The sequence below is a fragment of the Schistocerca gregaria genome, chromosome 7 (assembly GCF_023897955.1).
Source record: "Schistocerca gregaria isolate iqSchGreg1 chromosome 7, iqSchGreg1.2, whole genome shotgun sequence".
NCBI classification, from domain to species: domain Eukaryota; kingdom Metazoa; phylum Arthropoda; class Insecta; order Orthoptera; family Acrididae; genus Schistocerca; species Schistocerca gregaria.
Window position 1 is genome coordinate 102,644,446 of NC_064926.1, and position 24,178 is coordinate 102,668,623.

At 45.5% G+C, this 24,178-nt stretch overlaps 2 protein-coding genes across 3 annotated transcripts in view; both read left to right on the forward strand.

Annotated features, from left to right (window-relative positions):
* Positions 1 to 24,178, forward strand: part of LOC126281633 (LIM domain only protein 3-like) — a 1,631,617-nt gene that overhangs the window by 919,873 nt on the left and 687,566 nt on the right. The window lies entirely within an intron of this gene.
* LOC126282306 (uncharacterized) overlaps positions 1 to 24,178 on the forward strand; it is a 155,676-nt gene that overhangs the window by 60,953 nt on the left and 70,545 nt on the right. Inside the window, exon 3 of the mRNA XM_049981961.1 lies at positions 9,738 to 9,789. Coding sequence (XP_049837918.1) covers positions 9,738 to 9,789 — 52 coding nt within the window. The remainder of the gene's footprint in view (positions 1 to 9,737; positions 9,790 to 24,178) is intronic.

Sequence of the window (24,178 nt, forward strand, 5' to 3'; positions counted from 1 at the left end):
TGCGACCGTAGCGGTCGCGCGGTTCCAGACTGTAGCGCCTAGAACCGCACGGCCACAAAGGCCGGCTTTATTATATCTTTTTAGTTTGTTAGCTATGTACAGTGAGTAACGGGTACAAGTGCAGATATTTCTGTTGGTTCAGACAGTTCTGTTTGCGTTTCGCTCGTTGTTAAGGTCAACTGTGCATGTGCGGCAGGTATATCGCGTGTGGATGGTGTAATAGGTCTACGTGAACCAGCTTGTAGTCACAGATGTTCACGCTTGGGACGCTGTTGCATAGGCGTACTGTTTACGCACACCGTGCAATAGGGGCTTAAGTCACAGTTTGATCAGTATTGCGCCCTCTGGCACTTGGGTTATGAGTGAACGAAAACATGTGCGAAGTGACTACCCCGTGGTGGACAAGTGCTTCGCCGCCAGCGCGGACGGCTGATCCCGAGGTGTCAACAGCTGTAAACAGCTCTGGGCAGCAGCGCGATGAAAAACAGTTTGGCCGGCGGTCGCTATTCAGCGCTGCCGGAAGGAAGCGCCATGCGAATGCGGCCAGGTGGCTGGCTGCTCTCCGCCTGAAAGGCGCCTGCGACTAATGAGCGTGTTTACCGCCGCTCCTTAATGACGCGCTCTCATTACGGCGGGCTGTTTACACGGCGCGCACATCGCCGGCGCAGCCACAGGTGCCGTTCGCATTCAGTGCGCGCCACTGAATGGCTGCAGCCCGCCTTAGCCCCCAGTCGCCGCGGTTAGGAATCTCATTAGCGCTCCGGTTGCCCGCCTGACATGTGCCGCTGCAGTACACAGCTTTGTTTGCCACAAAAAAATCCTATTTCTTCGACTCATTCCTCTACATTTCACCCTTTTCAATCACAGTCTCCCTCTCCACCTCTTTTTTTCTTTCTTTAGTACACTTAAGTCAAAACAAGAGCTTCTACTCAAAGGGCGCAATATTAAATCGTGGCCCACTGCGGCGACACGCCGCTCCTGTATCTTTGTATCCACATTACTGCCCAAGGCTCGCCCAGTTCCAGCTACACGTCGCCTAACAAAACTCGACTTTCAGTCTTTCATACAACTATTCTAGTATATGGGAACAATGGCAGGAGGGTGTCCACAATGAGGAAGTCAAAGAAAAACTGGGAATGAACTCTATAGATGTAGCTGTCAGGGCGAACAGGCTTAGATGGTGGGGTCATGTTACCATGTTACACGCATGGAAGAAGCAAGGTCACCCAAGAGACTCATGGGCTCAGCAGTAGAGGGTAGTAGGAGTCGGGGCAGACCAAGGAGAAGGTTCCTGGATTCGGTTCAGAATGATTTTGAACTAATAGGTTTAACACCAGAAGAGGCACCATTGTTAGCACTGAATCACTCAAGAGACTCATGGGCTCAGCAGTAGAGGGTAGGAGTCGGGGCAGACCAAGGAGAAGGTTCCTGGATTCGGTTAAGAATGATTTTGAACTAATAGGTTTAACACACGAAGAGGCACCAATGTTAGCACTGAATAGGGGATCATGGAGGAATTTTATAAGGGGGCTATGCTCCAGACTTATCACTGAAAGGCATAATTAGTCTTAAATGATGATGATGATGATGATGATGATGATGATGATGATGATGATGATCATGATTTAAAACTTTAAAATGCACTCATAATCTACTCATTGCCAAATATAATTTTAGATAAGGTTTAACACAATAATTTTGAGGGGACTTCAGACTGTAAGTCACACGTTATTATGGCTGGCCCAGTAACTTTTAACGAATGCTCTGCTACACTTCAAAGTGACCCACATGCAGTACACAATTTTTCAACATTGCAAGTCTCCGGAAAGAAGAGTCGGAACTTTCTAACTATCATTAAATTTCTCAATTACAGAAGTCCGTCCATTGGTCCCAGAGTCCTTCGAGAACCACTGTGTGAGTGTACACGTCGTCGGAAAATCTGCGACTGCTGCGGGTCGGTCGCTAGACTGCCGGAATGTTGTCGTTTGCGGTCGTACAGATGGCGTTCTCCCAAGTGTGCGCGAATCTAGTCAGTTCTTTTGCTACCATTTCACTACGGCTGGACGTGACGTTGCATTTGGTCGTATACCACCGGAATTTGACTGCGAGTCATGTGCAACTGAGACATTTTGCCCAAAAGACTCTTACTCTCCCGCATATTTCCACTTTTGACTACGTATGCAGTCGCCGTACCATTTCACTCGCATTATGCACTGAAGAGCCAATGAAAATGGTACACCTGCCTAATATCGTGTACGGACCCCGCTAGCACGCAGAAGTACCGCAACGCGGTGAGGCATGGACTCGACTAATGTCTAACGAAGTGCTGGAGGGAAATGACACCATTAATTCTGCTGGGCTGTCCATAAACCCAAAAGAGGGGGTGGAGATCTCTTCTCGACAGCATGTTGCAAGGCATCCCAGATGTGCTCAGTAATGTTCATGTCTGGAGAGTTTGGTGGCCAGTGGAAGTGTTTAAACTCAGATAAGTGTTCCTGGAGCCACTCTGCAGCAATTATGGACGTATGGGCTGTCGCACTGTCCTACTGCAAATGCTCAAGTCCGTCGGAGTGCAAAAAACTGTTGAAATGTTTGTGAAATCTTATGGGACTTAACTGATAAGGTCATCAATCCCTAAGCTTACACACTACTTAACCTAAATTATCCTAAGGACAAACGCACACACACCCGTGCCCGAGGGAGGACTCGAACCTCCGCCGGGACCAGCCGCACAGTCAAAGACTGCAGCGCCCCTAGACCGCTCGGCTAATTCCGCGCGGCGTCGGAGTGCACAATGAATGGATGCAGGTTATCATACAAGATACTTACGTACCTGTCACCTGTCATGCGTATCTAGACGTATCAAGGGTCCCATATCACTCCAACTGCAAACGCCGTACATCATTACAGAGCGTCCACCAGCTTGAACAGTCCCCTTGGATTCGTGACTTGTCTCCAAACTTGTACACGTCCTTCTTCTCGATATAATTTGAAAGGAGACTCGTCCGATTAGGCAAAATGTTTCATCAACAATATCGGCGTTGGCGGGTCCACGGCAGGCGTATGGGTTTGTGTCGTGCAGTCATCAGCGGTATGCGACTGGGCCTTCGGCTGCGAAAGCCCACACCGATGGTGTTTCGTTGAACGGTTCGCGCGTTGACTCTTTCTAATGGCCCACCACTGAAATCTGCAATAATTTTCGGAAGAGATGCACTTCTGTCACACTGAACTATTTTCTTCAGTCGTCGTTGGTCCCGTTCTTGCAGGATCTTTTTTCGGCCGCAGCAATGTCTGAGATTTGATGTTTCACGGGATTCCTGATAATCACGTTACACTTGAGAAGTGCCCGTACGGGAAAAATCCCACATCATTGCTACCTAGGAGATCTGTGCCCCATCCCTCGTGCGCCGACTATAATACCACGCTCAAACCCACTTAAATCTTGATAAGGTACCATTGTAGGAGCATAAACCGATCTAAGAACTGCACCAGACACTTGTTGTCTTATATAGGCGTTGCCGACCGCAGCGCGAAATTCTGCCTGTTTACATTTGAATACGCAAAGCAGAGAAAGGAAAGCAGAAAGGTGGAAGGAGTATATAGAGGGTCTATACAAGGGCGATGTACTTGAGGACAATATTATGGAAATGGAAGAGGATGAAGGTGAAATGGGAGATACGATGCTGCGTGAAGAGTTTGACAGAGCACTGAAAGATCTGAGTCGAAACAAGGCCTCCGAAGCAGACAACATTCCATTGGAACTACTGACGGCCTTGGGAGAGCCAGTCCTGACAAAACTCTACCATCTGGTGAGCAAGATGTATGAGACAGGCGAAATAACCTCAGACTTCAAGAAGAGTATAATAATTCCAATCCCAAAGAAATCAGGTGTTGACAGATGTGAAAATTACCGAACTATCAGTTTAATAAGTCACAGCTGCAAAATACTAACGCGAATTATTTACAGACGAATGGAAAAACTAGTAGAAGCCGACCTTGGGGAAGATCAGTTTGGATTACGTAGAAATGTTGGAACACGTGAGGCAATAGTAACCTTGCGACTTATCTTAGAAGATAGATTAAGGAAAGGCAAAGCTACCTTTCTAGCTTTTGTAGACTTAGAGAAACCTTTTGACAATGTTGACTGGAATACTCTCTTTCAAATTCTAAAGGTGGCAAGGGTAAAATACAGGAAGCGAAAGGCTATTTTCAATTTGTCAGAAACTAGATGGCAGTCATAAGAGTAGAGGGGCATGAAAGGGAAGCAGTGGTTGGTAAGCTAATGAGACAGGGTTGTAGCCTATCCCCGATGTTATTCAATCTGTATATTGAGCAAGCAGTGAAGGAAACAAAAGAAAAATTCGGAGTAGGAATTAAAATCCATGGAGAAGAAATAAAAATGTTGAGGTTCGCCGATGACATCGTAATTCTGTCAGAGACAGCAAAGGACTTGGAAGAGCAGTTGAACGGAATAAATAGTGTCTTGAAAGGAGGATATAAGATGAACATTAACAATAGCAAAACGAGGATAATGGAATGTAGTCGAATTAAATCGGGTGATGCTGCGGGAATTAGATTAGGAAATGAGACACTTAAAGTAGTAAAGGAGTTTTGCTATTTGGGGAGCAAAATAACCGAGGATGGTCGAAGTAGAGAGGATATAAAATGTAGACTGGCAATGGCAAGGAAAGCGTTTCTGAAGATGAGAAATTTGTTAACATCGAGTATAGATTTAAGTGTCAGGAAGTCGTTTCTGAAAGTATTAGTATGGAGTGTAGCCATGTATGGAAGTGAAACATGGACGATAAATAGTTTCTACAAGAAGAGAATAAAAGCTTTCGAAACGTGGTGCTACAGAAGAATGATGAAGATTAGGTGGGTAGATTATATAACTAATGAGGAGGTATTGAATAGAATTGCGGAGAAGAGGAGTTTGTGGCACAGCTTGACCAAAAGAAGGGATCGGTTGGTAGGACATGTTCTGAGACATCAAGGGATCACCAATTTATTATTGGAGGGCAGCGTGCAGGGTAAAAATCGTAGAGGGAGACCAAGAGATGAATATACTAAGCAGATTCAGAAGGATGTAGGTTGCAGTAGGTACTGGGAGATGAAGAAGCTTGCGCAAGATAGAGTAGCATGGAGAGGTGCATCAAACCAGTCTCAGGACTGAAGACCACAACAACAACAACAACAACGCAATGCGTGGTGTCAAACCGTTTACTGCAGGATTGATCACAGCAAAAGTAAGTTATGAAAGCAGAGGCATGAAATTATTCTTAAACAATATAATTTATTGCCGACAATCGTACATTTGAACCTGTTTTGTACATGAGAGTTCGACTCTTTGGAGATTCGGAGTTTGGGAGACATGACAGAGTGGGGGGGAGGGAGCTGTCGTTCTAGGACATGCTCTTGACCATAGCAGCAGTGAAGCTGCAGAATTTGTTGCTTAGGAACGCAGATTCTCCGGCGGGTACAGCACCACTCGCAACGACAAGGTGTAAGAAAAGTGGGCGAAAAAAGAACCTAACCGACAGCAACCACACACAAGTGCCACGTCTCGTCAGTAATGGTCAAATTCAGTTCTGTTCAAACCCGAGTAGAGCAGGTCCATCACAACCATTTCCGCTGAAATTTCAAATAACGTGTTACACAGGTTTTAGCTTCACCTTTTCCTTCAGTTTCTTTTTCCTGCATTTCTCTTAGCAAATATTATCGGTAAGACTGGTTATATATTACTAGCATTTTGTTTGTCTCACAAAAATAAACACGACTGCGTTGTGTCTGACTCTAAGAGAGGGCGTACAGGACACCGCAATCATGTGGATAGAGTGGCATTAATACAGAGCGTGCGGGTACGAAAGCCACTGTTCCGCAGCCACGTTCCCTAAACGACAGACATGAAGCGTGCTGCTGCCGGCTGTTGCGAAACAGTCCAGCCGTGACAGACACGCCAGTTGGCGCCGGCTTCTGCGCAGCGCCGGAATTCGTCAGGAAGTGAACGCCGCTTTCGCGCGCCGCCTCCCGGAAAAACGAAGGACTCTGCAGCGCGCAAGAAGCGGTGCCCTCCGCGGATTCTGGGAAAACCTGCGGCGTGTTTTGTGAGCGTGCTGCAGGTACCGCTCCTCCGACGCGGCTGAATGTTTGTTTCCTTTTTTTATAAATTGTATTTATTCGTCTACACGAATGTCACCACCTTCAGAAGTCTCGTTGGATATTGCATACTTGTGTTAGCGCTTTTTCCAATCCACGAAATATTGCGGCAAGTTTGTCTATGGGATACATTTTAGCTCTCTCGGCGATTCGTTTTTAATGTCGTCTGTGCTTGTAAAACGATGGCTTTATATTGTTTTATTTATTTTTGAGAGCAGCAGAAAAATCACTTAGTGCCCTGTCTGGCGAGTATACAGCATAGGACATAATTATAGTTTTATTTTTGGCAAAAAACTACGAAAGAGTAACGAAGTATGAGCAGGTGCATTACCCTGCTGCGGAAGTCATGTGGATTATCACGCCAGAAATCTAGCCATTATTTTCCACATAGCTTCACAAAAATTGGGTTGAACTTGTAAAATTATCTTCCTTCCTGATCGTTCGATCTATTCGCAAGCACTCGAGGTACGGTGTGCCCTCAAGACTGAAGAAGACAGTATGTCCGGCCGACCGGAGTGGCCGAGCGGTTCTAGGCGCTACAGTCTGGAACAGCATGACCGCTACGGTCGCAGGTTCGAATCCTGCTTCGGGCATGGATGTGTGTGATGTCCTTAGGTTAGTTACGTTTAAGTAGTTCTAAGTTCTAGGGGACTGATGACCTCAGAAGTTAAATCTAATAGTACCCAGAGCCATTTGAGCCACAGTAGGTCCTTATCGAGATTATTTTCGGTCTCGGCGATCGAGAATGCCTCTACTAGAACGACTGAGATGTTCCATCACCTCTAATGAAATGCTTCAGTTGTTCTGCGTCTTTATTGACTTCATCTAGCAACTCCTGAGCAGGGGGCATCTATCTCGAAGCTGCGTTTGTTCGAAATTCCACAATTATGGCATAAATTCTGCTGCCACACGTTTCATACCTTCAACATCTGGAAGAATTTCGTTGCATTAGCCAACTGACATGCTTCTATCATCACTATCATGAGCAATTTCTCTGACTGTGATTAGACAATGGTTCATAATCAGTTCTTTCGCTTTTTCGGCAATTTCGTCACTTGATAACGCGTTGGGGCTTCCATGCCGCTTGTCACTTTCAACATCCTCACTGCCTCTTTCGAAACGTCTACGCCGCTCGCAAAGTTCAGTATTACTCGTATTAGACTCACCAAAAACAATGTTTAACAATTCTAAAGCCTTAATGAACTTTAATCCGTTTTTACATCAAAATTTAATACAAATAGTGTGATCCATTCTATACATAAAATATACAATATACTATAGTACTACTAGTGTTTTGATATACTATCAAAACACCAGTAATCTTTTTGACAGTTGATAACAGACTGAATATACAACGTGGCCGACACTGTTTTACCACCACAACAAAAATAATCGTGTGACCTCTGCTTTCCATATGTTGGTAGGAGGTCGAGTGCCCCAAAATAAAAAAAAAGCTGCCTTGTAAACATAGGCTAGAGTGCATACCTTAAGACCTATGAGCACCTGTCCAGTAGAAGAGATGTTTCACAGTAATGAACATAAAGAAGTGTTCATACCTCTTAAGGTATGTACTTTATAACCCACGTTTACACGAAATTTTTTTCTTGTTTTGGTCCATGTTACCGTCTCTCAAAATATGGAAAGCAAATAGCGTAGAGCACAAGAGATTTTTTTTTACGGTATCGAAGATGAAGTAGAGCTGATGGTTCTGAAGGAATGAATTTCAGAGTCCATGTTTACGAGACACCCTTTATATGAAAGAAATCGGTTCAAACCCCTGTATAAATACATTATGTTCGTGACCACGTGGTGAGACACACACACACACACACACACACACACACACACACACACACACACACACACACACACACACTTGCGCGTGCGGCAATATGTTCGCAGAGTATATTTTGTTAATCAGAAAGGGACACCACCACTCCAAACCAAGTGCATCTCAATTGGGGAGAAAAATAATGTCGCCACACGTAGAAAAAACTTTCTCTCACCTCTGTACTCTCAGGAATTGCCAAATATATTTACACAGGATGAGAAACGAAAATTTGTACTGTTACTCATCCTACCCAACCTCTATTATTGGGATAAAACCCAACACGGTATAAGTATTGATAACACTAGATGGTCAGAACTAACCACGAAGGCTTGTGTGCTTTACACATGCTGGTGATCAGGCATATTCGCTCGTTACAGATCTCCAGAATGGCCGACGGTCTCGCCGCAGTTCTAACATCGGTTCCAGTCGGCTCACCAAAGCTAAGCGCAGTCGGGCTTGGCTAGCACTTGAGCGGGTGACCGTTCAGCTCTGCCGAGCGCTATTGGCAAGCATGCTGCACTCGGCCCTCGTTAGGCCAATTGGGAACTTTTATGACCACATGTCCCGCTATGCCTCCAATCCAGTGACGCCTATGGCTGAGGATGACAAGGCGGTCGGTCGGTACCATTGGACCTTCAAAGCCTGTGCGGACAGTGTTTGTCTGGATCTCAATAAGGCGCTCAGTGCTGCTCTACATCGTCGACTACTAACCAAGATCTCAGATTATGTGCAAAATACCTCGTTAGATAGGGAACTTCCTTTATGAGCGCTTGGCTAGTAGAATCCAACACGTTCAAATGAGCAGAGGGTGATAACCAGAAATGTAAGTTCAAATGGTTCAAATGGCTCTGAGCACTATGGGACTTAACTTCTGAGGTCATAAGTCCCCTAGAACTTAGAACTAAAACCTAACTAACCTAAGGACATGACACACATTCATGCCCGAGGCAGAATTCGAACCAGAGACCGTAGCGGTCGCGCGGTTCCAGACTGAAGCGCCTAGAACCGCTCGGCCTGTTGAACCGCCACATCTCCACATTTTTGAGCTTTTGGAGAGACGTGTGCGTGAGCGCTGGCCACCTCTACTACCGTCACCTAAACGCACCACTCTCTGGCGGAAAGAATGACACAGGATTCCATTGAAAACCATACAGGATCTGTGTTTATCCATTTCGAGACGAGCGGAGGCTGTCTTGAATGCCAACGGTTGTCGTGCACCACGTTAGGCAGGTTAATGTGTTATGTTTTTCCTGTTTCGCTATTTTTGTCCACCCCTGTATATCTAGCACAGGGATAAGGCAATGACAGATTAGGGCACGTACCGAGGCAGAGACTAATTTTCAGTACTATCAGACAACTGATAGTATTGCTACGGAGTGGTTAGCACACTGGACTCGCATTCGGGAGGACGACGGTTCAATCCCGTCTCCAGCCACCCTGATTTAAGTTGTCCGTGATTTCTCTAAATCGCTTCAGGCAAATGCCGGGATGGTTCCTTTGAAAGGGCACGGCCGATTTCCTTCCCCATCCTTCCCTAACCCGAGCTTGAGCTCCGTCTCTAATGACCTCGTTGTCGACTGGACGTTAAAGAGCACTAACCTATTGCTACGGTGAAACCTCCTTCCTAAACTGTACATGTTTATGTACGTGTAGTTGCGAATATATTAAGGTCTAGAGGCACAGGTAGTTGTTACTTAGCGTATGTCAGCAGTGTATTACAGCGGCCGTATGCTTTCTCTGTGTGTTGCAGGTGAGTATGCTGGAGCAACCGCCGCCGCCGCTTCCCCGTGTCGCCCTGCCAGGTCAGTGGGCCGAGCTGGACTCACCAGGCGAGCGCATCTCTTGTCTGTGTTAAATATTTGACGCTGAGCATGCGGAAATTTTTATGATTCAAGATGCAAAGCAACAATTACGCTGGCTTTATTATTTTTGTATTATTCACTCATAGACTCAAGAAAAAGTTTAGAAAAGGTTTGAAATTATGTGCTAAGGTTTTTTTTTAAAAAATTATTAACAACATCTATAATATTTATACAAAATCAACCCACCACCTTAGTGATTAGTGGGTCGTAATATTACAACAGTGTTATATATTTCAGCAGCTATTATTATTGTTATTACAATGATACAATGTTTATTATTATTATGAGCTACAGGCAGCGTATCAGTACAGGTTAATAGGCAGACTACAGTTATTAATCTACACTACTAGCTAATTGTTAATTTTCCTACCTACTTGTTAATTCCTAACTGCCTGCAGCGTTACAGGAGTGTCATCGTAAGGCCCTGCTCATCGAGGTAATCCCTATGACCGTGCCCCTGGCACTGGGCAGGCCAAAATTGCTTGTCGCTTCAGGTTCCTAGCATTGTATCTATATCTAATGCTACAGCTACTGTACTAACCTACATCAATTCCGGTGCTATCTTAGTCAGAAATGAGTGTACCCCGGTCCCCCTAGTGCTGCACGTGGCAGGTTGCAACTAAAAGTCGACCTGTCCACGCACAGGCGGTACAGGATCAGGGTAATAGTATGCTGTCAGTATTTTCCGTGAAACCTCTTTTGCCAAACTGTTTCGGGTTTCAAAAGTCTCTTCATGTCTTAATAGGTCATATGTATTGTTATGTGGAAGCTGTTGTCTTAATGTCACTGCTACATCATCTAAAAGAGGGCACTCGTAAACCACATGGTCGGGAGTGCCCTCCGAAGCGCCTCAGTCACACTCAGGTGTAGCCTTTTTCCCAAACCGACATTGGTATGACTGTTAGGGCCCATGGCCAGTGAGAAAGTGTATTAGACCCCGTGTTGGCTCGAAATACCTCATGCCTAACCTTTCTTTAACATTTGGCAGGAACCCAAAGTTTCTTTTGCCAGATTCATCCGTTTCCCAAGATTCCTGCCATAAGTCCTCACCCCTAATTCGTATTTCTCCCTTGTCCCTCACCAGAGCTCCCAGCATATTCTCTGTTTTCATGTTGTTCCCCTTCTTAACACAATACCTTGTTGCTTGTTCTCGTATTTTTATGTCTAGAGGACAGAGCCCCATTATTATTAATTGTGCACTTCCTAGAGATGTTCTGTACGCCCCTATAGACCTTAACAGCATGTTTCTTTGTACTCTTTTCACTGCCATGGCAGACACCACCCTTGTGAGTCTGTGTGCCCAGACTCCCGATCCGTAACCAACTATTGAAGTTAGTATACTGTTGTGATATAGCTTGATTAGGTGTGGTGGAAGGTGAAATCGTTCTTGCCCTATGGAAATAAGGTTGTTGAGTACTTTTAGTGTTTTTTGGATTACGGACTCAATGTGCCTTCCGAATTTCCACCCTTCATCGTTGATGACGCCCAAGTAGCGAGTCTCTTGTCGTCTTATAACTGGTGAGCCTCGAATTCCAACTGTAGGGTTCCTTACTAGTTGTCCCTTCAGCAATAAGTACCTTGATTTTGTTGGTGAATTGTGCTAAGTTTGTTAGAAATCTCTAAGAGATCTCATTCTCAAACTCTAGATGAATGTTGTGCCCGTAATTTTCATTCCCTGCGTAACAATGTCTCGCGACATACAGGATGAGTCAGGAGAGCGGTGATAGCACACTGATAAGCTGAAACTGGTGGCGTCGCGGGTACGTGACGCGGTAACAAATGTATGTAAGCGGAGCAGGCATGGACGAGGGATCACTCTAGCGAAGATATGGGCTGCAAACGGGGAAATCCATTGAAGTAAGCGACTTTGACAAATGGCATATTATTATTATTATTATTATTATTATGCAGGATCTGTGAAAAAGTATCTCTAAAACGACGAACCTGGTTGAATTTTCACGTTCTACTGTCATGAGCAGATACGTAAAGAGGTAGAACGACATTGAAACTACCACAAGGCGCTGGACGTCCACGACTCTTCACAGAACGTAGGAGTTCGGAGACTTGTCTGCTCTGTAGGATAGATGGTGGTGTGTGTCATCTCAGCCGAAAGAAGCGCAAAGCTGTTGCACGCACTAGTGTTTTGGAGCATACAGATCATCGTACATTGTTCAACATGGAGCTCGGCAATAAACTACCCCTACGTGTTGACATGTGGACTCAACGTCATCGTGAATTACGACTGCAGTGGGCGCGGTACTATTGGGATTCGACCGTCCATCAATGGAAACGTGTCGGCTCTTCGGGTGAACAACATTTGTGCTACATTAGGTCGATCGTGGTCTCCACAAACGCCAAGTGAACGGTGGCTCAAATCGTGCAGCGCGACACAGACGCTGGCTGGTGGGAGCAGTATTATGCATTCTCCTCCGCTTGCATGGGCTCAATGGTAGTAATCGAAGACACACTCACAGCTGCAACCACCTGCATCCTTTCATGCTTGATGTCTTCCCCGATGGCGATGTCACCTTTCAGCAGAATAATTGTCCGTGTCTCGGAGGCAGAACCGTGCTACATTGATCTGAGGGACATTATCGTGAACTCACGTTGATGTCTCGGCGACCAGATTCGCCTGATTTAAATCCTATGGAACCCATAGGATCGAACACTATCACCTCCTACAAAAATCAGTGGCCCCGTTATTTACGCGACGTGACCTGTACGTAGACATCTGTCACAAACCTCCATAAACCTACCAACAAGCTGTCGGATTGGCAATACGCAGAATCAGTGATGTATTTCGTTCCAGAAACGGAAACACAAGCTATTAAGCAGGTGATCATAATGTTTTGGCTCATTAGAGTATTAGTATTCTGAACCACAAACTTCATATGCACTCAATGCCCTATTCCAAATGGTTTCCAAGGTAGAAGAAATTTAATGTACTTTGTTGTTTATTTTCTGTGTTATTCAAACATTGTCATTGTTTACAAGCTCCCACAGCAATGCAGAGGAAGTTGAGACGAACAATTTGATACAGGATACTTGTCGTCTATAAAGTCGGGAAACTGCCTCAAACTGGCGTACAAAAACTATCTGAGCTACAGCGCATGGGCGTCGCTCGAGATTTCCAATATTCTCGCGCTCTCTTCGCGCAGTTAATCCGAGAGAAAAAAATCAATAGGACGTTTTTTTTGTAGAGAATTTAATGTAGTTTAATTTTTATCGTTGGGCAGGGTTCCGCGGCCAGTCAGTTGACATAAAAGTCGCCTGAGTATCGCAAAGCGTCGTAATGTAGGACACTGTAATGGAGACCAACGTTTCGACTACGGTCCCTGTGGCCTCCTCCTGAGTCTAGTGATGTGCTTTAGCTGTGTGAAGCAGCTCATATTTTGCCATTTCTTCCCACTGAGCATGACATTACCTCGAAGTTTTTAAAAACGTCGTTGTTATGATTGGTCACATGTGGCGTAAAGAGCTGGAACATTATTATAGCAGGTTGCTGCGGTGGAGGATCTGCTGTTGTCTACTGGTTCTTGCGTTGTTTGTTGTGATTGATGGTCGTCAGCGACAGTGACAATGCTTAAGCGACTTCTCACAGCTGAAGCACATCAGTAGACGTAGGAGGAGGCCACTGTGACCGTGGCCGAAACGTTGGTTTCTCCAGTACAGCTTTTTATGCTATGACGCTGTGGGATACTTAGAAAACTTTGTTTAATTTTGTACTACAACACGTTTCCGCTTGAGGGTGCGGTTTTCGAGTTATTCAATAAACGCGTTCAAAAGTGATATTGAACGTGTTCTACCTCGCAAACCGTTCAGAATCGGACACATGTCCGTATGAAGGTTTTTGTTCAGAGTTACTAACACTCTGGCACACCAAAGCATTTATCTTTCCTCCTGACTCACTCTGCACACACAATTTTTCGCTTTAATTCTTGTTTTATTGTGTAAAATTTTAATCTATGATTATAGCTCTTACTGAACAGATTGTAACAGTTTTTTAAATTCGACCAATAAATTAATAAAATATAAATCTCCACTTGTTGTTGCCCCTGGAAGCCGTCATATACACCACCTGCAACTGGGTCTGTGCGAATGTTTTAGCTGCTTGCTAATGTAAATCATGAGTTTCCGTTTTTGAAGGTTCTTGGATATAAAACTGGCAGATTTGTGAGTGTGAAAGCTGGCAGGATGGGATACGAGTGATGTGCTGTAGAGTTCCACCGAGAGAAACTTTGATTTCGGCGCGTCATGCTGGTTGATAGGAAAAGGCCGCGGGCGCTTACGTGTTCTTAGAAGCGTTAGGAGAGCGTGGAGCTGGAGACCTGCTACACAGCCACTCGAAGGCATTAGAGACTAGGTGGTATCAGCGTAGAGGGCATAGTCGTACAGAAAGAGGTGAAGTTTCGATTTTCTTTTTTCCTTGTTCAAGTTTTTATTCAATATGGTCTTCTTCAATCCGCATGCTCAGTTCTACGTATTACAGAGTGTAGAAAAATTTTTACGATACCAGTCGCAATAAAAGATTATTCGTCACACGACCGATTTCGGCCTTGTGCCCATCCTCAGGTATTTATACATTCCCGTACATGTTTATATTGCTGGAGATCACTGTATAAACAAGAAGAAAATTATTTGCTGGTGACTAAGCAGATACAAGTGGAAAAAACTAAAACTTACAGTTGTTCTACTTGTATCGGTTTAGTAAAAAAAAAAAGGTTCAAAATGGTTCAAATGGCTCTGAGCACTATGGGACTCAACTGCAGTGGTCATTAGTCCCCTAGAACTTAGAACTACTTAAACCTAACTAACCTAGGGGCATCACACACATCCATGCCCGAGGCAGGATTCGAACCTGCGACCGTAGTAGTTGCACGGTTCCGGACTGCTCGCCTAGAACCGCGAGACCACCGCGGCCGGCTCGGTTTAGTCACCAGCAAATTATTTTCTTTGTGTTTATACAGTGATCTGCAGCAATACAAACATGTACAGGAATGTATAAACACCTGAGGATGGGCACAAGGCCGAAACCGGTCGTGTTACGAATAAATAATCTTTCATTGTGACAGGTAGCGGAAAAAAATTCTACAGCCTATAAAGGAACAGTCGCGGCGTTCAACAACATCCACTATGGATAAAAGTCTCTCTACATGTTATGTTGTCGAAGTAGGAGAAGCAAGTAGCAAGGGGCGGAACAGATGTATCTCTACGTTCATTGAGTGCAGCGACTAGGCAAACAAAAGGTCGAAACAAAAGGTCACCAGGGACTGCGGAGATACCACGCAGACACGAGGTGGGAAGTCACTCCGTAGGTTCTGTAAGTAAAGGGGTATAAGTTAGGATTTAACGTCACGTCGATAATGTCTTTAGGGACGGAGCGTATCATCGGATTGGGGAATATAGGGTGGGAAGGAAACTGGCTGTGCCCCTTCAAAGGCACCATCCCACCGTTTGCTATAACTGATTTAGCGATAAACATAAATTCGTGTAGGTTTATAAAATAAACGAATTAAGTTTTTGTTGTATTTGTTTATTTTGAATGGTTGCAGGCTTATTGGAAAATCGTGTGGAAACAACTCACTAGTATGCACTACAGATACCAGTGTCCAGGAAACCAAACATCAGGCAACAAAAATACTATAAACGTACTCCGAATTCCTGTTCGAGACAATAGATAATAAATGTCAAATCGAGTTCTCAAAACCTACGTCATGCAAGAAACATGTCAAATTACACTGTTAAATCACAATTTCCATGGTAGATAATATAAAATACAATACAGTAAGTAACGAAAACATACAATATCTAAATATTACAAGCATGAATATCACAAAAATTCTAAGGAAAATAAAATAGGGGAAATACACTGATGTGGAAAGGTTAAGGACTATAGTAACTTTCACTGGATGTGTCAGTGGCAAGTAAAATAGCTCGAAGTAAGCATGGAAGCAACTGCGATTGTATAGTACAGTGCAGCAAAAATATAGCTGAAAGAAATACGCAGTGAGGTGAAGAGGAATGACACTTGCTCAGAGACAATAATTACTCTGAAGTCACCGCGATCCATCATGGTCCCTTGTACATTACAAAAGGTGGGACGTGTGTGATCACCAATAATGGCAATGCCTATTCTGCGACGCGCTCCCATACTGACCCAAAGGCTGGTATGAAGTTCTTACGGTAGGGTGTCTCATTTCTGCTCCAGCGCCGTTGAAAACTGCTGGTCTCTGGTGAACAAGGAAGTACTGCTACTGCAGTACGTCTTTCCGCGTCCCAGACCTGCCCAATGTGATGTAAGACGGGCGGGGGGGGGGGGGGGGGGGAGAAATGGGCACGCCAGTCCATTCGCCGAATATCCTTTCTTTCAGAACCCCCCCCCCCCCCCCCCCCCCCCCACGCGCTCGTGCACTGTCAGGGCAGTGTCAGAATAACGTCGACCGGTGAGTGTACCATATTCAAAATTTTCAGGTGAGCACGCTCATGCAACATAATGGCTGCAGTACGTCTCCTCCACGCATCCAATACGCGCTCGGTGGGATTTGAGTTGGACGAACGGGCAGGCCAGTCGCTTCGGCGAATATCCTCTCTCTCCAAGAGCTCCCCAATCATGCGTTGTTCAAGGCTATCGCCCATTGTCATCAAGGGAAAGGAAGACAGGGCTGAATGGAACGCTGGAAAGATGCACGGGGGGAAGGAGTATAGTGTCAGAATAGCTTTGACGCTGAGTGTACCGTGCTCAAAGATCTGGAGGTCAGAACTCGGGTGCAACGTCATGCCTCCCACACTTAAAACACCTGGACCAGCAAAAGGGTCGTGTTAGACAATGTTCGTGGCTCCATTACGTATTCCTACTTCTTGCCACATGAGGGAGCGTCCAGGATCACTTCTCGGGCTGAGACTTTTCTAATCCGAGAACATCACGCGACTCCCCATCCTCTTTCGTCCAGTTCCTATCCACTTGGCACCATCGCAAACATCGTCGCCATGCGCGGCTGTAATGGAAGTTCTCGAAATTGAGTGACTGTAGGATACAAAATGTGTTACAAAAAATGTTTATTTCGTCAGATGAAAGAAAAAATGTTGAAAACTGAAAAGTTAATGTGGGTGTGTAGGTAAATGGAACCTGTAAAGTTCGGATAGACCGTTACTAGCGTCTTGCTTGAAACAGTCATATTGTTTAATTACCTGGGCTGTAAAGCGCTATGAAATAGGGGAGTCGTGGTACGGAAAGCGGAAGGTCGACTTCAGCTTATTGGAAGAATTTTGGAAAAGCGTGGTTCATGTGTGAAGGAGACGGCACATGGGACGCTAGGGCAACCTATTCTCGAGTACTTTTGAATACGTTGTTGGAGTCAACAGTGATCAATTTTATTGCTAATATTTACTATTAAAACCGGTCTTGATCAAAAATTATTTATTCCGGTGACTGGTTTCGACCACAGCTGTGGTCATCTTAAGGCCAATGCGCAAGAACCTCCTTCTAGTGATAAATCACTAGTAGTGATTGATCACAAATTATTTATTGCGGTGACCGGTTTCGACCACAACTGTGATACAACTACTAGTGATTTACCACCAGAAGGAGGTTCTTGCACATTGGTCTGAAGATGATCACAGTTGTGGTCGAAACCGGTCACCAGAATAAATAATTTGTGATCAAGACTGTTTTTAATAGTAAACTATGCTTCAGTACTGTACCAGGTCTGATTAAAGGGAAGGATCGAATCAATTCAGGTGGGGGGGGGGGGGGGGCGAGCTGCTAGGTTTGTTATCGATAGGTACGGAAACAGCAAATGTTAGGGATGCTTCGGGAACGCAAATGGGAAGCCTTGGAGCCATGTTTGAGAAAATTTAAAGAATCGGTATTTGAAGCTGCCTGCAAAAAGATTGTACTGCCATCAACGTAAAGTATGCGTAAGGATCAGACCACGAAGATAAGATAGTAGAAATTAGGGCACACGCGGAGGCATTCAGACAGTCGCTTTTTCCGCACTTCATTTGCGAGTGGAACAGGAAAGGAACTGACTTGTAGTAGCGGAGGGAACCCTCCGCCACGCACAGCACAGCGACTTGACAAGTACATAAGTAGATGTTGAAAAGAATACAACGTAGTGGTCGTCAGGCAGAGAGACCACCCCCGTGCAGTCGCCGGGTCTCTATGGTGCATGAGATTGCTTTCCTTGCAAATTCTGCTAAATGTAGTTGCATTTGCACCCGGTGATTGATACAAGTCCCTTCACACCTGTTGCACAGTGTAGCGGTCACCTGCTGCTGTAGTTGATCGTGGTGCACTGCCTCTCTTCCGGGCAGCAGGGCCTGTGCTTAGGAACGCTCTCTATGCACGTGAAATGTTTCTGTGACCAATGCCTGTCTCAAGAGCTACACTCGTCACAGTTCGTCCTCAACTATCCCGAAGTTTCTTACCCGTGTGAAATTATCCAAATGTTGCTTCTCGGAGATGCTGAAATTAAGATCATCAGCACTGTGCATCGCAACTGCTCGCTGATCGGACAAACACTGCCTTTCTTTTCCCCGTTCCTTCAGCTGCCTGGATTTGGGGCTGTCACTTTATCTAATTCGTGATTACCTTTTGCAGAGTAGTGTTTATCGTGATAACTAATGGTCCTGTAAGATATGCCTTGGGGATGGTGGTACGTCTGAAGCTTTCTCCGTTAGGGACAACATGTTGTGTTCTATTTATCTATACATTTACATGTATACTCGGAAAGCCACTGTACATTGCACGCCGGCCGGAGTGGCCGTGCGGTTCTAGGCGCTACAGTCTGGAGCCGAGCGACCGCTACGGTCGCAGGTTCGAATCCTGCCTCGGGCATGGACGTGTGTGATGTCCTTAGGTTAGTTAGGTTTAATTAGTTCTAAGTTCTAGACGCATAGTGCTCAGAGCCATTTGTACATTGCACAGTAGAGGGCACTTCGCATCAATATTTCGGTTTTCTGTGCCGTCAGCGTACACACACACACACACACACACACACACACACACACACACACACACACAGTCTCCTTACGTTCCTCGAACTGCTTCGTGTTGAGGGTCCCCAATTGGTGCTATAGTTACTGTGAATCACGTCTTGAGACGTCCAAATTTCTGTGGACGACTGAGAGACGTCTGGTAAGATTTTTCTCCACTTTCATTCATCCGCTCCATGCCTAGTTAATGATCGCTAAATTTTGCAGAGGAGTGTAGTTCTTGTGTGGACATCCATCCTCCGAACACGGATATAAGCTGATACACAGCTCCACTCAGACACAGTATACTTTCATTTAGTTTTGGAGTATCAACACCGCCCATACGAGCCCAATTGGACATTACAGTACTTACCATAGTCGTCATTTACTGATTCAGTACACCAGTAATTAAATGTAGATGAGTGCAAGTGAGCTTCTAACAGCATTGCCAAAAAATGGTTCGAATCGCTCTGAGTACAATGCGACTTAACTTCTGAGGTCATCAGTCTCCTAGAACTTAGAACTACTTAAACGTAACTAACGTAAGGACATCACACACATCCATGCACGAGGCAGGATTCGAACCTGCGACCGCAGCGGTCGAACGGTTCCAGACTGTAGCGCCTAGAACCGCGACACCCCGGCCGGCAACATTGCCACGCATCGTCTTCACACTGAAGATAATAATATATATTTTTTCGTGACAAATAGTTATGAATTCTTGCTTATTTGTATTGCCTGACGCACTGGGACCTCTGCTGTCCCTGATCTATATAAATGACCTGGGTGACAATCTGAGCAGTTCTCTTAGGTTGTTCGCAGATGATGCTGTAATTTACCGTCTAGTAAGGTCATCCGAAGACCAGTATCAGTTGCAAAGCGATTTAGAAAAGATTGCTGTATGGTGTGGCAGGTGGCAGTTGACGCTAAATAACGAAAATTGTGAGGTGATCCACATGAGTTCCAAAAGAAATCCGATGCAATTCGATTACTCAATAAATAGTACAGTTCTCAAGGCTGTCAATTCAACTAAGTACCCGCGTGTAAAAATTACGAACAACTTCAGTTGGAAAGACCACATAGATTATACTGTGGGGAAGGCAAGCCAAAGGTTGCGTTTCATTGGCAGGCCAATTAGAAGATGCAACAAGTCCACTAAAGAGACAGCTTACACTACACTCGTTCGTCCTCTGTTAGAATATTGCTGCGCGGTGTGGGATCCTTACCAGGTGGGATTGACGGAGGACATCGAAAGGGTGCAAAAAAGGGCAGCTCGTTTTGTATTATGACGTAATAGGGGATAGTGTGTGGTAGATATGATACGTGAGTTGGGATAGAAGTCATTAGAGCAAAGACGTTTTTCGTCGCGGCGAGAACTATTTACGAAATTTCAGTCACGAAATTTCTCTTCTGAATGCGAAAATATTTTGTTGAGCCCAACCTACATAGATAGGATTGATGATCAAAATAAAATAAGAGAAATGAGAGCTCGAACAGAAAGGTTTAGGGGTTCGTTTTCCCCGCGCGCTGTTCGGGAGTGGGATGGTAGGAATATAGTATGATTGTGGTTCGATGAACCCTCTGCCAAGCACTTAAATGTGAATTGCAGAGTAATCATATAGATGTAGATGTAGTGTGTAAGATGACTGGCAGGGGCAGGAGCAGCTCGCCACTATCGGAGGGAAGTAGCGACCGCGGAAGCTGGCGTGTGCCGGCCCGGAAGTGACGCACAGGACACGTGACAGGCGCAGAACAGAACAGAACAGGAGGAAGGACGGCTGCGGGCCGGGAAGGATGTGAGGGGCGAGCCGAGCCGAGCAGGACCGCGAGCCGCGGCGCGGGGCTCGCCCGTCGATGGCCGCTGTAATCCGCCGTAATTGAGAGGAATGGCGGGCCGAAATTGCTTGTATCTGTTAAACCGGGGACCTCCATTAGGAACCATTAATGGATTGAGTGGCAGCGCCGCCACTGCCGGCACGGGCGACGTGTGCGGTGGCCCGGTGGAGGGGGGGGCGGGGAAGGGGGGGTGAGGGGGACGAGAGGCGGTTGGAGAAGCGGTGGGAGGGGAGGGGAGGGGGCCATCGATTATAAAAATCGCGTTAGGCCGGCGCTTTCTGTTGCACACACGCACGGCACGGTCGAGGGCCCGTATTGCGAGCGCTTCGGAGCAAAGGCGAACTAGACAGCAAGATAACCACACTGCTGCCGACTACAACTGCGAGACCAGTAGGGCAAAGAAAATATTAAAATCTGTTGTCTCGTTTATCCTTCATACAGACTCTAAAATCATTTTTAGTGATTGCTGATCTGCTGCCTTATACACAATTTGCAGGGTAGCTCTAACCTGTAAACTTCAACAAATCATACGCTACAGGTCGATGAGGCGGCTTGGTAACAGCCATGTAAATGATCGAAAGTTCCAAGTAATCATTGCAAACAACATAACGAGACGAACCTTAGCAGCCGATTACCTCAAGGACCAGTTCTCCCACCGCAGCCGTTCAGTTTCTACCTATTTCACCTTCCTGACACTTGGTCCAGAAAATTCTGCCATGTTGACAAACTGTTTCTTGCCATATAATATAACGAACTGGATAAATTAGAAGAGATGCCGAGCAAACCATTGTCTGTGCTGAAGGCTTATTTCAGAATGTGAAGACTCCAACCCAGTGAACTATCTGGCGAATGTGAAACTGTACACAAAATATCCGATCGTTTTATTGGACCAAACCCTGTCCTTCAAGCAACATCTTCTGAACCTAGATCAGAGATTGAAGACCCCTAACAACATCCTCCATAAGTTCATTGGAACTACCTTAGGATCCGGAACAACCACTCTGTTCTGTTCAGCCTTTGGTATACTCAGGTGCTGAATATTGGGAACATGTCTGGATGAACAGGCACCGTAAAACTACTATCAAGTGCATAATATTTGATGGCATCACATGTACCACAGTTCATTGCCTTTCCTAATCTGGGTCTATTTACTGCTCTTCTGAGGGAATTCAGAAAGTTTTACAGGAATACTTACGTACCCACGCACAGGGACCAGCCAAATCCTAAAGTCTATCGATCGCGGCATCATACTTTTCTTGTCGCATCTGACATAGCTGCCAAAGGTTTTATACCCCATGATGTGAGAAGCAGTTATAGGTACGAGCCTGCTTAACATCTCATGTGCTAAGCTTCCAAGTGGATCATAGCTGCCATGCAAGATGAGCCGTGTCAGGAGCATGGATGCGTTCCACAAGGGAAACAACCTCTGCGCCCATATTGTTATTCTGTAACTCGACGCCATCACATTCTCAACGACAGCCGAATTCGAGCACATCATGATAGTGAAAATGCTTTCCTGATAGCAACACCAGAAACTGTGCAGTGGATTGAAGTGGATATTCAGTTACCAAACACGTGTAGCCGTATAGGTTCATTATTTCTCATTTTTATATGTAAGGTGATTCGGCTGCCCCTACCGATCTCATTTTATGCGACCTGCAACGTTGCACCTTCCCTTCAAAAGCCATGCATGAGATTCTCATATTCTCTCGCTCGCTACGCGCAAACTAATAGTCCACAGAGAAAATGAACAGGATCTTTTTATCAGAAATGTAAAATAGTTAAAATTTATGAGTTTTTGCTAGAGATCGTACCTTTCGCGTTATTAAAAAAAAAGCGTACAAATTTGACCGTAAAACGCACCGCCACCCACAATTCATCTATCACCAGTCAGTATTTCTAGTATGTTGTTCGTTGCACTCCCTCCTAGCACTATACAAATATTTCCAACTAGAAATTCTGGTGGGTGGGTGTTGAGTATTTGATTGGATCGGGGGGTTAATCGTTTGCGCCGAGCGATCCAGGGAATATGAAAATCTCGTGCGTGATTTTTTGAGGCCAGATATAACATAGCGGGCTGCATAAAACGACGTCGGTAGGCACAGCTGACTCACCCTGTGTGTACATATTTGCATGCATCTGTTGACAGCTGTTTCACCCTGTATGTACATATTTGTATGCATCTGTTTACAGTTGCTTCACCCGAGCGCTAAATAAAAAAAAATAATTGAAATTTTGCTTATTGTACATATACAGACTACATTATTAAGTTAGTGGGTCTGAAAGTATACAGGGTACGAAATACAGTACACAGGGCTGCCACATCTGGTAGCAGCAACGGCTGTGACACAGCTGAGCAGTGTGTCGAACTCAGCGCAGGTACAGGTTTATCATTCGTTGCTGTTTCTATGCTGTCTTTGTGTTCACCGACGGTAGTAGCCAGCGAGTGTAGGCGTTCCCGTATCTCGTCAACCGACGAACAGTAGGTGGGACATATTGAGTATGTGCTGACCAGGGTAGTAGTTGAAGAGTCGAGGTGAGTCAAGACAGTCGCGGTCTTCGTTTTGTTGGAAGACAAATGCCACGGAGACCTCGACAATAAGCTAGACCTACTGGGCTCAACGTCAGAAATTAAGCTGCTGCTGCCCAAGTTACTGCGTATACTAACCAGAGAAGATAGTGTCGCGTACCCGGTGGCACCCCATGCCATCACGCCACATGCTGGCACTGTACGACGACAGCTAGTGCAATCAGGCAACGCTCGCTCTCCTCGGAGCCTCCACGTAGCGGTCGCGTCCATCGTGGAGCTGTACGCAGAATCGGTACGCGTCTGAAAAGATGACGTAGCGAGCTGGCACTGGTGAGATCAGAGTCGTCGTTTCACTCGCCACTGTCTCTGGGGCTCGCAAGGATGGTCATCGTGTTTGGTACTCTCCGTTTGGATGCTCCTATTATACGTTGATGATGCTACAGTCTTTGAGGGATGATGGAGAAGGGCGAATGTATCAATTTGAGGTAAGAGACTCTGATCCGGAAACGACCGAGTCGAAAGTTAGAAGCGAAGAACGTTTAATGCAACAGTGTTTATCAGAGAGGTACTACCCTACTTCGTGGAACATGTCTCATTTGTTATTCGTCAACGGATGTGGTCTGAACATGATGGAGCCAATCTCACTTGTGACCGAGGCTTCGTGAAGGCCTTAATCGAATGTTCCCTGGAAAGCGGATAGGCAGAGGAGGCTCTGTTTCGTGACCAGTAAGTTCTCGTGGTCTCACCCCACTTCTTCTTGTGTGGGCATGTGAAAAGTCTTGTGTACGAGACACGTGTCGAGACTGAAGAGTATATCCTAGCAAGAATTCTCGCTTGGCCTGCGACACTGTTTAAACAACATCGGAGTATTAGAACGAGTACGACAGAATTCTGCGCAACGATGCCATTCCTGCAATGACGCTGGGCTCGGGGGAGCCTTTTTGAACAAATGTAATTTTAACAGCTTGAGTAACTTGCGCAGCTTAATGG